The following is a 15,278-nucleotide window of genomic DNA, read 5'->3' on the forward strand; positions in this document are numbered from 1 at the left end:
CATGCTTAAAATAGAAAAAGTTATATTATATTATTATATAAAGTTGTATACCACACTACTGCTCAGATGTTTATGTTTTGCTCCCATTTTATAAGTTAAAAAAGGTTTTCTAATATGCAGTTAATGGTGTATGTTTAACCTGTGTTTCAGGTTATTTCAGTGTTTAAAAGGGAAACAGGAATTCCTGAAAGAGGACGAGCGCCACCAGGAATTAATTTAAGTGTCTGTGCACATGTCATATTTGTATTGTAAACGAATATGTATAATCTGGTATGACCTTATCTTTTATAATACTACTGTCAGAAAATATATCCAAAATAATTTCGTCCATAACAGGTAATAAATAAAAGTTAAACAGTGCTTTTTAAAGCTTTTATCATCGTAGAATCAACTTACTTGTTCTATTGTTCTAGGAATAAAACGTCTCAGCAAAATGTTTGTTTTTTTGTATTGCAGCACTGCGTACAGAGTCTGCTCAAGCAACACGATGTGGCAATGTGTTGCTCAAGCAACACATTGCCACATCGTCAGGGAGCTCTATAACAGTCAATGAGAGCAGCCTGCAAATAATGACGAGAAGGGGCTACCCGATGCGTCAATACGTGACGCAGAGGGAGCCTGACCAATCGTCCAAATGTGACGAGTTGGGAGTGAGAACGTGTTTGGATCAAGGCGAACCGGTTCAACATCAGCTGTGCCAATAGAAACAATTGCTATCCAATCCTTCCTGCAGCGCGTTAGATCTGATCTGAGTTCAGTTGTACCAACTGGTGCTCTGAACCCACGTCTGTTGCTACGTAGCCACTGATCTGAGATCAGCTGTACCGGTCTCGAGTGGGCCTCGTGTTTCCCTCAGTGTTGATGAAACGCTCAGTGTCTGGGTGAGGTGGTCACTTCGGTGGAGCGTCGTGGAAAACATCTGTGAACAAGCAGACGACAGGCTGATTACGGAACAGTGAGTGTGATGCTGTGGGTTCAGGAAACGGGTTCACCTACAGAGAGGATGAATGTTAATGTTAGCTTAGTTAGCTATGCCAGGGAAGATGTACACGATGATGTTAGCCACCTCCTGAGCTCCAGACTTTATCTGAACCGCCTTTTTGTGGTTATTATTAAAAAGAATCGTCAGTGCAGATATTTATTTTATTTCTGTCAGTCTATGGTTAAACTAATGCTGTACTGTTTTTTTTTTTTTTTTTTTTTTTAACCTTGACCTTTGTTTTTAACCTTAAACAGATTGCTTACTTTGATTAAATGTCACTTGGAAAGCTGCAGAGGAGCCACACATTTTTCGTAGCCTTCAGCATGCTTACATCTGGGTGGATGTTTTTAAACACTCTTCTTTGCAGACTTGAAACAGTTCATTGGAATTGGTCTTTGCAAAGGAACTGAAAGGATTTTCCTAACTTATTATTATCCAGCAGTATTTAAAAGGTTCCAGTGTCCTTAAACATTGCACTGTTCTTCTGAATGCGAACTGTGCATTAACTGGTTCAGAACCACTGGGTCTGGGAACATTTAGATGACCTGGATGATTTGGTGTTCAGTTCTGACTTTTCAGATGATGGAGTCCTAACCCAAGTCCCAACCTGCTTTGATGACACAGAGTGACAAATGTTCTGTGATTTTTGATGAACTGACAGTCAATAACTGATTTATAAAATTATGTGAGCTTAACGTTATCAACAAGAAAATCATCAGAATTTATTCCCGACATATAGATTCATCTCTTTTGCCAATTACCTAAATAGTTCTTATTCAAGGTTTGGTAAGCCATCTTACATGTTGTGAGAATAACAGTCATGGCAATAACAGAAACACCAAAGACTGTTCTTTAAATATCCTTTCTGAAGCAGAAGTTGCAGTCAAAGCACCTGGACCTGGGTGGCTGATTACATCATGGAGATTTCAGATAACAGCAGTTTTTACAAAACCATTTCAGTGTCTTTTAAATAAACATTATGTTCCAAAAAAAAAAAAAAAAAAATTCAAATACAATTCCTGTCCCCAAGTGGCCCAAAGCAACAGGGCTGAATGATTTTCAACCTATTGCACTGACCAGTATCCTGTGCAAGTGCATGTAGACGATCATTTCGACCTTTAATCAATAACTTGATAGCGCTGAGAAGTGTTTGGCAGTGAAGGACAACAACAGATTGTCCTGAATTGTCAGCATGGCCAATAAGATCTTAGAAACAGAGCAAATGATGCTGGGAGATTTGTACCAAGGCAAACAAAAGGTCCAACAAATTGTTGCTCTAATTGGGGAATCTGTTAAGCTCCCCTCTAGAGGGCGATACAGAGCAGCAAGAGCAACCAAGAACACTGGAAATAAGTCTTTTATATCAAACGCATAATGTTGCTCAACTATTGAACTGTATTCAGATGTAAGTTGTGCCCGCTTGTTTGTTTGTTTGTGACCTTGTTGTGCTTTGTGTCATTTGTGTGTTTTTATGTTTTCAGCCACCATGTGAACCCAGAGGCAAATTTCCACATATGTGGACAATAGAGAGTATTAATATTGCTGTTGTGAGGATTTTATTTCATATCATAGGTTATAATTGGTAGCTGCTCGCTATCTTGCTTGCTGGAAAAAGAATGTGGATTTCCTGGTATATCGCTGTAGGCAGATGTGTTTTCTCAGTGAAAGCTGCTTTAAGATAACCCTGTCTGATCTTAAAAGGCTTTGCAGATAGTGATAAGACCTGTGTGGTTTACCAGTGAAGCAGAGCTCCTCTTTTAGCTGCCTGGTGTTTGATGAGCCACCTAACAGAGAACTGGCTTTTATAAAGTTTGTACTTCCAGTTTTATCAATGTACTCCAGCGAAAAGAAGGGAAACATGTTTGTTCCTCCAGATTGTGGTCATAAGGCAACCCTACCCACCTTACTGAGAATACAGCCACATGAAATTACAATATGTCTAGTTTCTGTGTTCTCTTTGTATTTACTGTCATTGATGTTGTGCACGGAGCCTCCTCTTTCTTTGCTCCTCACTCCCCCTCAGCTGGTTGGCTCCTCTCGCTGGTTAGACTAACAGCTGATTAGTCAGTGGCATAGGAGGTGAAGGCTTAAAGGTTTACTTTGGTTGTTATTACAGTGGAGAATTGTTTTGGAGCAAGGCATTACTTGAAATATGAATAATGGTTAATGTTCAAATTTGAAAACAGAACACTGTACACAAGTGTAAAAGTTTTAAATCACATTCACTGTCTATTCATCGTTTAGTCCCGCTTAGTGGACTATCACATTGTGCAAAAACCTGCATCTCTTTTTATGAACTCAGTTACTGAATGTTTTCTCAGGACATCAGTGCAATGCTTCTTCTCAGACGCTGTCACAGCCTGACTCGACTTGGCCCTGTCGGCACTCAGAGGTATGGTACCGGAACCTGACGGTCAGCTGTTGAAAGATGTCGATATGGATGTTTTTTTTTTTACAGGGGTTGGACAATGAAACTGAAACACCTGTCATTTTAGTGTGGGAGGTTTCATGACTAAATTGGACCAGCCTGGTAGCCAGTCTTCATTGATTGTACATTGCACCAGTAAGAGCAGAGTGTGAAGGTTCAATTAACAGGGTAAGAGCACAGTTTTGCTCCAAATATTGAAATGCACACAACATTATGGGTGACATACCAGAGTTCAAAAGAGGACAAATTGTTGGTGCACGTCTTGCTGGCGCATCTGTGACCAAGACAGCAAGTCTTTGTGATGTATCAAGAGCCACGGTATCCAGGGTAATGTCAGCATACCACCAAGAAGGACGAACCACATCCAACAGGATTAACTGTGGATGCAAGAGGAAGCTGTCTGAAAGGGATGTTCGGGTGCTAACCCAGATTGTATCCAAAAAACATAAAACCACGGCTGCCCAAATCACGGCAGAATTAAATGTGCACCTCAACTCTCCTGTTTCCACCAGAACTGTCCGTCGGGAGCTCCACAGGGTCAATATACACGGCTGGGCTGCTATAGCCAAACCTTTGATCACTGATGCCAATGCCAAACATCAGTTTCAATGGTGCAAGGAGCGCAAATCTTGGGCTGTGGACAATGTGAAACATGTATTGTTCTCTGATCAGTCCACCTTTACTGTTTTCCCCACATCCGGGAGAGTTACGGTGTGGAGAAGCCCCAAAGAAGCGTACCACCCAGACTGTTGCATGCCCAGAGTGAAGCATGGGGGTGGATCAGTGATGGTTTGGGCTGCCATATCATGGCATTCCCTTGGCCCAATACTTGTGCTAGATGGGCGCGTCACTGCCAAGGACTACCGAACCATTCTTGAGGACCATGTGCATCCAATGGTTCAAACATTGTATCCTGAAGGTGGTGCCGTGTATCAGGATGACAATGAACCAATACACACAGCAAGACTGGTGAAAGATTGGTTTGATGATCATGAAAGTGAAGTTGAACATCTCCCATGGTCTGCACAGTCACCAGATCTAAATATTATTGAGCCACTTTGGGGTGTTTTGGAGGAGCGAGTCAGGAAACGTTTTCCTCCACCAGTATCACGTAGTGACCTGGCCACTATCCTGCAAGAAGAATGGCTTAAAATCCCTCTGACCACTGTGCAGGACTTGTATATGTCATTCCCAAGACAAATTGACGCTGTATTGACTGCAAAAGGAGGCCCTACACCATACTAATAAATTATTGTGGTCTAAAACCAGGTGTTTCAGTTTCATTGTCCAACCCCGGTACTTGAGGTTGTTGTTACATTTTATGAGCTCTGTGAATTGTGGCTTTACAGATAACATTTTCTGAATATTTGAGTGGTCGAATCAAACATACAGTAATATTTAGAACCAGGCGAGGCTAGTTTAAGATATATTTTATGTTTTTATTTTTTCTTCCAAGGTATCGGGCGGCTCCTTCTTTGGCATCTCGTGCAGTTCGTCTCTATAGCAACAGGAGGGATGACCAGAGATCATACCAGCATGCCAACAACGGTGCCAGCTGGAAACATATTGTTGCCGGGCTGCTGACTGGTACAGGGGTTGTGCTGACCTATGGTCTACACCACCAAGAGGTTAGAGATGCATTGTAGCTATAAAAATTCCTTCATTCCTTGTTCATCCTTCTTTCCTTACTTTCTTTCTTAAAGGCTGCTCACTGTATAAATGTCTATCATAAATTCATAAGGCAATTTTGTATTTTAAAATTTGAATATAAGCATAGAGGTCGGAGGACTTGCGAAATTTCAGCCTGGAAAAGTCAAATGTGTGGGAACCCTGCACACATTACCAGTAAAAAGTACAGTTTGAAGCAGAGGTCCAATTTTCCTCCATAACTCTTTAAACAGCCTTTTTGCTGTAGCATCACTCACCCTGGTAAATGATTTATTTGCTTACTGTGCTCTATTTAATTTTATCTGTGCCTTTTACAGGTTGTGATCGTTTCAGAGAATGACATAAAACATTACCACTCATAAATATGCAGTTCTGATGGACTCATGTGGACCCACAGTTTTATATTAATATTGTATTTTAGAATGAACAGCTGAAAATGGTTTTAACTGTCAAAGTGAAATGTAAATTTAGGTTGTGAGTAGACTTAAGCAGGGAATGTGCTTCAGTAAAGGGTTATATGTTAAATGTTATCAGTGTGTATCATTGTGTACTGAATTTAACAAAGCGCCAAGTCCAAGCTGACCTCCTTGGTTGTTTCCATCCTTTTGGTTTTTTAAAAACAGATTTCGGCTCTGTCTATTTGCAGGTTGAGCGAGCAGATGCTGGCTTGTCCACCACAGCGGAGAGCTCCTGTCTTCCTGTCTTCAGCCACAATGAAGTCACAAAGCACCACTCTCTGGAGGACGGCGTGTGGGTCACTTTCAAAGGAGGTGTCTATGACATCACAGAGTTTGTGGCGATGCACCCTGGTGGAAATAAAATCTTGCTAGCAGCAGGTGGTGCCCTTGAACCTTTTTGGGCCCTCTATGCTGTTCATGACCAGGACCATGTGTTGGAAATCCTCTCACAATATAAGGTTAGACACCTCGTGTCTTTTTTTAAATAAATGAAAACACTGTAAAATATTTTAAATTTGCTTTTTCTTTTAAACACAGAATTGGGAGTTTTCTCTAATCCAGATAATCACAATTATACATACAGGTTTAACACTTTGACACTTTATAAATATACTTTTAACCTTTTTTCCATCATTATCTGACATTCAGTTAGACCAAACGAGTCTTGTTCTTGGTCTGCTAAGATTACCAAAATTATTTCTATTTGCTTAATGTGAAAATTACTGTAGAGCATTTTCAGGAGTATATGTACGCTAATACTACTATACCTTTAAACTAGCTGGGAGAGCCCAGATGATGATGTTATGGCTTTGTAAGCTTCTAATGTAATAATTGTTAGTTGACAATGTTTGAGTTAAATGGAGGCACAGAGGGCGACGTCTCAAACATGCAGCTTCCTTTGCCAGATGCCTGAAGGTGCCACATTCAAACTACTATATGCACAGATAAACGGTATAAGAATGTCCAGCTATCGCATGGTTAAAGAGGGAGACGGGTCTTAGTGTGCTTTAGGTTTTCCAAAAAAGTGTTCTGACATGTGTTTTGGATTATTGTCGTGTTGGAACACCCAATTGTGTCAAACCGACGCAAACTGTCACCTCCTATAAAATCAAATAGGAGTCATAAAAGGCTCAAGTCAGGCATAAAATTTGCTGGAGCACCAGTGTCCTTGTCCACAGTGAAGTTAATGTTATACCTAGACTGCACAGATCAATAAAGAAGCTCCTGCTTCAAATTGAACCTTGACTGAGATCTACAGTTAACCTCATGGACAATTTAGACACCTTCTTGAGAAATGTGTTTATGGTCCGATGAAACAAAGATTGGGCCCAAATATCAAGAAGACTCTTTCATGCAGTCGAGGTGAGGCTGTCAAAAACAAATAACACTTTCATATGTGTAAAGCACGGTGGGGGAGGCATTATGCTGAGGGTCAGGTTCCATTGCTCAAAGTAGATGGAATAATATTGAACTACCTCTGAATTCTTGATGATTGATACTTTTACACATTTTGTTGTTCCAAACGTACCTCAGAACTAGTCTTGGAATGGATAAAGCAGGCTAACACTAATGCCCTGTTTAGTTTATTGCTTTTCTAATGTTTGTTTACACGACAACAGCGCACGTTGTCTCTGAAAGCATGGTTTATTGTAACCTTTCTGTTTGTGGTTAATGCGAAGGTTGGCGAGCTGAGAACAGAGGACCTGAAGAAGCGGGATGATGCTAAATCGTTGGACCCCTACTCCTCTGACCCTGAGCGCCACCCTGTGCTTCAGGTCAAATGCAAAAAGCCCTTCAATGCCGAGCCTCCTCCTGAGATCCTGGCAGACAGCTATATCACTCCCCGTGTGTTGTTCTTCAAAAGAAACCACCTGCCCGTTCCTCAGGTGGACCCAGCTTCATATCGGCTCAACGTGGAGGGATTGCCAGGAGGAGCGCTGTCTCTGTCTTTAGAGGACTTAAAGACCCGATTCCCCAAACACACCATTACCGCTACACTGCAGTGTGCAGGAAACCGTCGCAGTGATATGAATAAGGTAAAGCAGGTAAATGGACTAAACTGGGGCATATCTGCTATTGGGAATGCTAAATGGAGTGGTGTGAGGCTCAGAGATGTGCTCCTGGCTGCTGGTTTTGGGCCAGAAGTGGCCAAATGGGCTCGCCATGTTCACTTTGAAGGACTGGATAAAGATGTGACAGGGACAGCATATGGTACCTCAATTCCTATCAACAAGGCCATCAGTGAAGAAGGAGATGTGCTTCTGGCTTATGAAATGAACGGCGAGGATATTCCTTCTGATCATGGCTTCCCAGTGCGGGTTGTGGTACCGGGCGTGGTGGGAGCTCGCAGCGTGAAGTGGCTGGGGCGCATTGTCATCAGCACAGAGGAGAGCAGCAGCCACTGGCAGCAGCATGACTACAAAGGTTTCTCCCCTGGGACCGACTGGAAGACGGTCGACCCTAAATCTGCCCCGGCCATCCAGGAGCTTCCCGTTCAGTCCGCCATCACTGTCCCAGCGGACGGAGCTGTGATTGACCGCAGCGACGAAACGCTGACCGTGAAGGGCTACGCATGGAGTGGCGGCGGCAGAGAGGTGGTGCGTGTGGACGTGTCGCTGGATGGAGGGAAGACGTGGCAGGTGGCCCAGCTGAGGAGCGGTGACGAAGGACAACCCACTGAGCCTTCACCTCCTCCGGGTCAAGCCTGGGCCTGGAAGCTGTGGGAACTAACTGCTCCTCTTCCTCCTGAGGCCAAGGAGCTAGAGATTATCTGCAAGGCAGTGGATAACAGTTACAACGTTCAACCGGACACAGTCCTTCCCATCTGGAATTTGAGAGGCCTGTTAAACAATGCCTGGCACCGAGTGAAGGTCAAGGTCACCGAGGATTAAAGGGAGGCACAGGTTCAGTGGTTTATGCCAAAAACTGAGTCATCATGGTGGCAACTGTGTTTTATATCTGACTCAGTCATAAATAGCAACAGGAATCTGTATTTATGTGATCATGTTGCTTGGGAGATTTGAAAGATTTACTGAGATACAAGATGAAAGTTGTATAAATAAACCGAAACATCTTAGTTGTATCTGCAGTCATGCACAGTGTGTTCAAGGTGATGCAGGGATTAGAGATGCACCAGTCAAGCTTTTACTCAGTAATACTGATTTCCAAGTGTCTTTGAGGTCTGACCTGCAGATTTAGATTAAAAAAATCTAAACAACTAAAGAAAACAGTGCTGCAGGCTATTTGATAGAGGTAGTCTGACATAAAAAACTAAACTATTTTAAAATCAAAGTGCATTAAAGTACAGGATTTTTGTTGATGCACTTGTCGACAAGGACGTTCCATAGATTACTAAATAGGAATTGTCTTGAGGCAAGTTTTAGAGACTCATAGTATCAGTTCTGTTTTCATCAACTTTAGCAACAAGTGGGAAAAAACACTTTCTTGGGCATTGTGATGCATTTGTGCATCCATGTTTAAGGAAGATTGCCAATTTTAAACAAATAAAGTGAAGAATTTGCAGCATGACTGGATAAAAGGACTGAGCAATGAAAAACATGCCCTCTATAAATTAGTTGGGGAATTTCTACGCTAATGTTCGAAAACTGGAATTTCCTAATTTCTTCACCATTTTTGATGTTACTGCAGAGGGGCTAAAAGGCCTTAGGTTACTGACCCCATTATAGATATTAAGGCGAGAGTTCTTGAGATTGATGCGTTTTATGAATAAAATAAAAAGAAAATATTTTTCAAGTTTTTAACCAATCAGCTCATCAATGAAAAACTGGCTGATTCCAGTCTTTGGTTGTTTGATCGGTGCATCTTAGGATGTGATGATTTCAGAAATATTGTGATTCATAGAGAACCTATATTTTTTTTTTAAATGTCCTTAAAGAACACATAGGAAGTGTACATTTCTTTAAATCTCTTTAAAAACAGGAAGATTTAAAAAAAAAAAAAAAATTCTGTAGTGTTTTTGGAGCTGTTAGTTCATTTGAATGTGCCAGTTTAGTACAGAGTCACTACTTTAAGGGTTTCATGTCAATTCTTCTTCAACCTTTCCTTTTTATTTGTTTTCAGGCTTGTACTTTCAAGATAGGTCTTCATTTTCGTGATAGAAGTCAAGAAATATGTATAAAAATTGTGGAAAAGAAAAGTTAGCACAAGTTGAGATAAATGGTAACTTTATATCCGGAACGGGTCGGCCATCGATGCGTAACGCAATGTCCACTATTAACAAAAGTAGTGATGGCAAAGTCTACAGCACAAATTTTTGTTCACTAAATTCAGATAAAAGTTTAGATATTTATATGGTGATTTATCAACATAGGTGTAGAAAGTCAGGAGAAAGGGTGCCTAAGAGCAGTACGTCGGAGACCCGACAAACCGGCCCCCCTGGGGAGTGTTTTAAAAGCACTTTGTCACAAATATTGTCCACGTGTACTTCAACACAGTTGAAGTTGCAGATGGCTGCTTATGTCCAAACTAACTTAGTACACTAAGATTTTGGCCATATTCTGGTAGGTGTTGTAAGCTGTGCACCAGTTCTGACCAGCATTGTTACCTAGATGTGACCTGGCATGGTTCTCTCAACAACTGTCATCAGACCAGGCACACTTTGTTAGCAAGCCATGCTGTGGTTCTCATTTTTCTCCACGGTCTGTGATCAATCAGTTAGGGTTTAATTGCACTTGTATCTGTTATTTCAAGGACAACACTTAAGCTGTTTAAGTCCATCCAGTTATTTTACCCACAATGTGTTGTTTGGCCCTAAAATTTATTACAAGCAAGTGCTACACATGTTGGATGGGAAGTTAAAATACTAATCTACAATAAGACTGTAGCTGCAGTGAAACACTTAATTCATTTGGCTCTGACAGAGGGAACATGTTAGTCAGAGCTAAATCTAATTATTGTGGCTAAACATACTGGAGGATTGTCAAACAAGAGGAGTTTATGATTTAACATGATCTGCAGACATCAGCGGATGTTTGTTACTTCCAGACGACAAAGTGGAAAGCAAAAATAGCTTTTAAGAAACATTTTCTTTTTTACTAATATACTTAATGTTCACAAACAACAGGTGTGGTCACCCTGGTGGTCTGGCTGTTGACTCCATGCTCCAGCCGTCTCTCCTAGCTGGGGTATAAACTATGGTGTCCTTGTCCTTTAGCTTTGGGTTGTTTACTTCCTTAAATCAACAGATTCAACAAATACAATGATTTTGGTGTGTGAGGAGAAATTTGTTTTCACCCGTTTACTTCCACAGAGCTTCTGGACGTGTCCTGCGTTGATGATCGCAGTATAAAATGTTCTCAATACGTCCTTTCTCTGTGTTGCCAATAAGCAGCAACACATGCATTTGACAAATATCTCATAGAAAGCTATTTTTGTAAATCAAGGAAACAGCCTGTTTCTCATGTGCAACTACACAACATTAGACAATGATTACACGTCATCACACATATTTGGTAATCATTGTTTTTGTGGGGGGGCTACTAAGGCTGTTTATTGGGGAAATAAATAATTTTTAAAATGAATTCTCTACTTTAGAAATCAATGGAAAGGCCATTTATGATGTATGTTTTGAACTTTAAATATTTATCATCTTTAACCTGTAATTCCAAGTTTTACCAAAATGAAATTGATTTTGCTAAGATGGGCATTTATAATTAAAATGGACTTCTTCTCTAGCTATATTTCAACATATTAGTAACAAACTACACAAGAGACCAGTTAATAAACTTGTTCTAGATGTTTATGTAATTTCTTTCTAAATGTCTTTTGTAATTGGGAGTATTTGATGTCATTCTTTACACCTTTAGCCTCTGTGTACATGTGATTTTGTAGTGTTAGGTCATGCAAGGTCAGTCAGTCATTTTCTACCGCTTATTCCATAGTGGGTCACGGGGGAGCTGGTGCCTATCTCCAGCAGTCTATGGGCGAGAGGCGGGGTACATCCTGGACAAGTCGCCAGTCCATCACAGGGCAACACACAAACAACCATGCACACACTCATTCATACACCTAAGGGCAATTTAGAGAGACCAATTAACCTAACAGGCATGTCTTTGGACTGTGGGAGGAAGCCGGAGTACCTGGTGAGAACCCACACATGCACGGGGAGAACATGCAAACTCCATGCAGAAAGACCCCTGGATGGGAATTGAACCCAGGACCTTCTTGCTGCAAGGCAACAGTGCTACCAACTGTGCCACCATGCAAGGCACATCTGTATATATGATTAAGCACAATGTAGAGATCTGAGCATTGGTCTAATGGAGACAAACATAGATATAAAGAAAGGTGCCAAAACTGAAGCTGTTTCTGTACGGACAGTTATTCCACAGTGCCTGAAGTGTTTAACAAAATATGCGGTTTTTAGATTAAACTGCCTTTTCAAGAAGGGTGTTCTATTTTAGGAAGCTGGAAATATAAATTTTTTTTGTAAAATCATTAGGTTTATAAATGGCTTCCTGCTGATCTGTCATATTCTGCAGCATTTTTAAAACGCATAGCGTGCATTTTGAATTTCAGGATACTGGAAATGTTTTAAGCTTCTAATTTTACCCCTTCCATCTGCTGATTTGGTTGCTGCTTGGTGTGAAAACTGTCAGAGTGCAACACAGCACTTCTTGGATTCACTCTTGTCATCAGATCGACTGCAGAAATATATCTGGGACATTGTTATTTTTCAGTTTCTCTGAGATATTTAAGCTTAATGTTTCCTAACAGAGGAAGTACATTTTGTTATGAAATTCTACTAATCTTTTTATTAACTTATTTTTAAAAAAAACACACAAAGAGGTGCTTTTCTATTTTGTTTCATAACATTTATTTGTGCACAAATAACTACCGTAATCATTTTTAAAACAGCAAAGAAAGTTGTCCACTTGAAAATACACCTGGTATATATTTACAGTAAAATATATTCTGGATGTTATTTATGCTTTCTCAGGCCCTCTTGTTAGTTATAATTTGTTTTTGAATATCTAGAAATGTGATAAACTGGATTTGAAACCTAAACATCCTCCTGAAATGTGTTTGATGGTGGGAAGGAGGTGAGAAGGAAAGTTTCTTAAAACCCATGAGCTTTCATGTAAGAATAACCAGTGAACATGTTTGTATTTAAATCACTAGTAACTGATGACCAAAGGAGCTGTGTTATCTTTATGATGACTGTTTGCTTTTTGACCTGGATATGATTCGGTCCAGATGTTCTCCTGTCAGTTGCTTCTGCGGCTGGTGGAGACTTAGAAAAAGTAATAAATAAGAATAAGATTAACAAAGTTCTGTGATGCATCTTTGCCTGAGTCATAAAGAAGTAATGTTTGGATGAGCAGAGATGTTCTCCTGACAACCAAAACAGCAATTCTGGTGATTATGCTTGTATTCATGCAGTCCAGTTTGCTCTGCTCTACTCTCTAAGACTTAAAGACAAACGGAAAGAAGTAAACAGGAAATAAACTCAATAAATGATACTTTGTGTTTGTGTGACCATTCCTAGAAAAACAGGAAGCATGTACGTACTTCTACTTCTTTTTACACATTTGTTTTGAATTACCAGTTTGCTACCATAAAAATGACAAACACAGGAAACATAAAGCTGGCTGTTCTCAAAATGAAACCAACGCGTCACTTTAGTGGTAAATTCAACCTTGTACCGTAAATCTTTTTCAGAGACACAAGTTGCATAAAAACAGGCGTAGGAGCAAAATATTAGAGGAAATGGGGTAAGAAAGGTTTCTCATCTTACAAGAAGGCTGAATACTTACTACTGTTATGTAGCCAGTCCATTAAGTGGGTACTAAGTATGTCTGAAAATAGGTTTGATGTGGTATTTTAGAGCTGTTTCTGACAGTCTACTACACCAGCATTTAAAGTTGGCGTCTGTTTTTGTCTAATAAAAGATATTTGCTAGAGGAAACCAGTGTTCATGGTTCTGCAAACATAAATTAAATTAAAAATCAACTATTTCTAATTCCACCAAAAGGAAATGACAAAATCTAAAACAGACCCTTTTATGGTTAGAAATAGAAAATTGGTTGGTGAAAGCAGAAGAGTAGATGGACTCAGTATTTTCATAAAGAGCATATAAATTAAATTTGAATTGCCAGGAAGCTGTTGTAACAAAGACAAACAGGAAACATAAAGCTGACTTTTCTCCTAGTCAGACAAATGTGTCATTATAGTGGTCAATTCAAGCTAGGAAATGTTTCAGTGAAGTTAGTTTTTATACACTGAAGTACAGAAGTACAAAAAAAAGAAAACGAGCTTCCTTGCTTTAAAGATGTACCTTGTTTTTAAAGACAGCATTCAGTGGTGGCTTTGGATCTGTTGTATCTTCTAAAAGATCTTCTAAACAAGTTTGTTTGAAAGAGCACTGAAGAAAAAAGTTGCTAATTTTGGTTTGTGTTTATTTAGTTCAATGACATCACAAGAAGAATCAAGCTGGTCAGCTGGGATTAGTTAACGCTATGGTGAAAAGAGGAACTCCGGTCAGATTTAGACTTCTGACGTGTTCAAGCTGCATTTAAGCTGCTGCAGGTTCACTTTATGCGTTTGGAAGGGGAAGCTGAAGAAAATAGTGAAGATTATGATCTTACAAACTTTATAGTTCATTCTGTTTATTCTTGTTGAATTTTTCCATCTGATGACTTTCTGTGCATACTTTCTATTTGTAACAGAAGTTTTGTATTCTGCTTTTGTCACCTTAAGTAGTTATGTGTCTGAGTAACAGTAACTGTGTTTTATTGTTGCAAAACAGTCCTGAAATCCACTCAGTGGATCCTGAAGAAAACAAGTAAACTTCTCTGAAACCAGAATTGTATAAAAAACATACAGATAAGGAGGAAACAAATGAGAAAAACGAACATGAAAATCCAAATACAACTGATTAGTTGCCCCATGCCTTGTGTGAGGTAATCAGATGCATGTGTACATTAAAGCTTGTGTTTTGGAGGGTAGATTTTATATTGATTAAATGATGATTTACAAATAAATTTGGCTTTAAAACAACCAATCCCAAGGAGACTCAACATCCAGGAGCATAAAATGTAAAGCATAAACATGTAAATCAGGCTTGGTTAAATAATCTCCCACATGACACAGGCCTTATTGTATTTGCTAACTGTTATCGCTTTGCATGATTGATAATTTCCTACTTTTTTCATATTGCAGGAGAGGTTGTTTGTCCTTAGCCTATAGACTGTTTCTAGGTTTAAACAGATGCAGGAAAACACTGTCAAAACTACAGTCCCTTTCAAAATGTTTCTTATGTTTCATATATTATCATGCTGCATCTAAAAGCCTTATTGTATTTTATGGGGGTCTTATGTGACAGACCAGCACAAAGTTACATTTTGTATTCAGGCCTCTTTACTCTGATACCCTTAAATAAATTCCAGTACAAACTGCCTTCAGGAGCTATGTATAAATAATATCCCAAGCCTTGAACATCTTTCAGAGCACTGTTCAATCCATCATCTGAAAAGGAAATACATCACAATCTACCAAGACATGGCACTCCACCTAAACAGGCAGACAGGGCAAGGAGAGGCCCACCGTAACTCTGGAGGAGCTGTAGAGATCCACAGCTCAGGTGGGAGAATCTGTTAATAGGACAGATAATAGTTTTGTACTCCACATATCTGTCTTTCATGCCCTAGAGACAAGCATTCTTGAAAGAATATACCATATAAGATGTTTTAGGGGACACAGCAAGTATGTTGATAAAGTACTC

The 15,278-nt window shown here is 39.8% G+C and overlaps 1 protein-coding gene across 1 annotated transcript; it reads left to right on the plus strand.

The window, feature by feature from the left end:
• The first annotated feature begins 587 nt into the window (after positions 1 to 587).
• On the plus strand, positions 588 to 8,618 carry suox (sulfite oxidase). Its single transcript, XM_047348703.1, has 5 exons — positions 588 to 955; positions 3,304 to 3,374; positions 4,867 to 5,038; positions 5,725 to 5,994; positions 7,216 to 8,618. Exons 2-5 carry the CDS (start codon positions 3,316 to 3,318, stop codon positions 8,425 to 8,427), a joined length of 1,713 nt encoding a protein of 570 aa, XP_047204659.1. The 5' UTR covers positions 588 to 955; positions 3,304 to 3,315; the 3' UTR covers positions 8,428 to 8,618.
• Positions 8,619 to 15,278: the final 6,660 nt, after the last annotated feature.

Source organism: Girardinichthys multiradiatus, chromosome 20 (genome assembly GCF_021462225.1).
Source record: "Girardinichthys multiradiatus isolate DD_20200921_A chromosome 20, DD_fGirMul_XY1, whole genome shotgun sequence".
Classification (NCBI taxonomy): domain Eukaryota; kingdom Metazoa; phylum Chordata; class Actinopteri; order Cyprinodontiformes; family Goodeidae; genus Girardinichthys; species Girardinichthys multiradiatus.

Excerpts from the sequence above, each read along its gene's own strand:
- suox (XM_047348703.1), top strand. The coding sequence starts at position 3,316 with ATGCTTCTTCTCAGACGCTGTCACAGCCTGACTCGACTTGGCCCTGTC. Across the intron at positions 3,375-4,866 it reads GGCCCTGTCGGCACTCAGAG|GTATCGGGCGGCTCCTTCTT; the intron begins GTATGGTACCGG and ends TTTTCTTCCAAG. Across the intron at positions 5,995-7,215 it reads AAATCCTCTCACAATATAAG|GTTGGCGAGCTGAGAACAGA; the intron begins GTTAGACACCTC and ends GTTAATGCGAAG.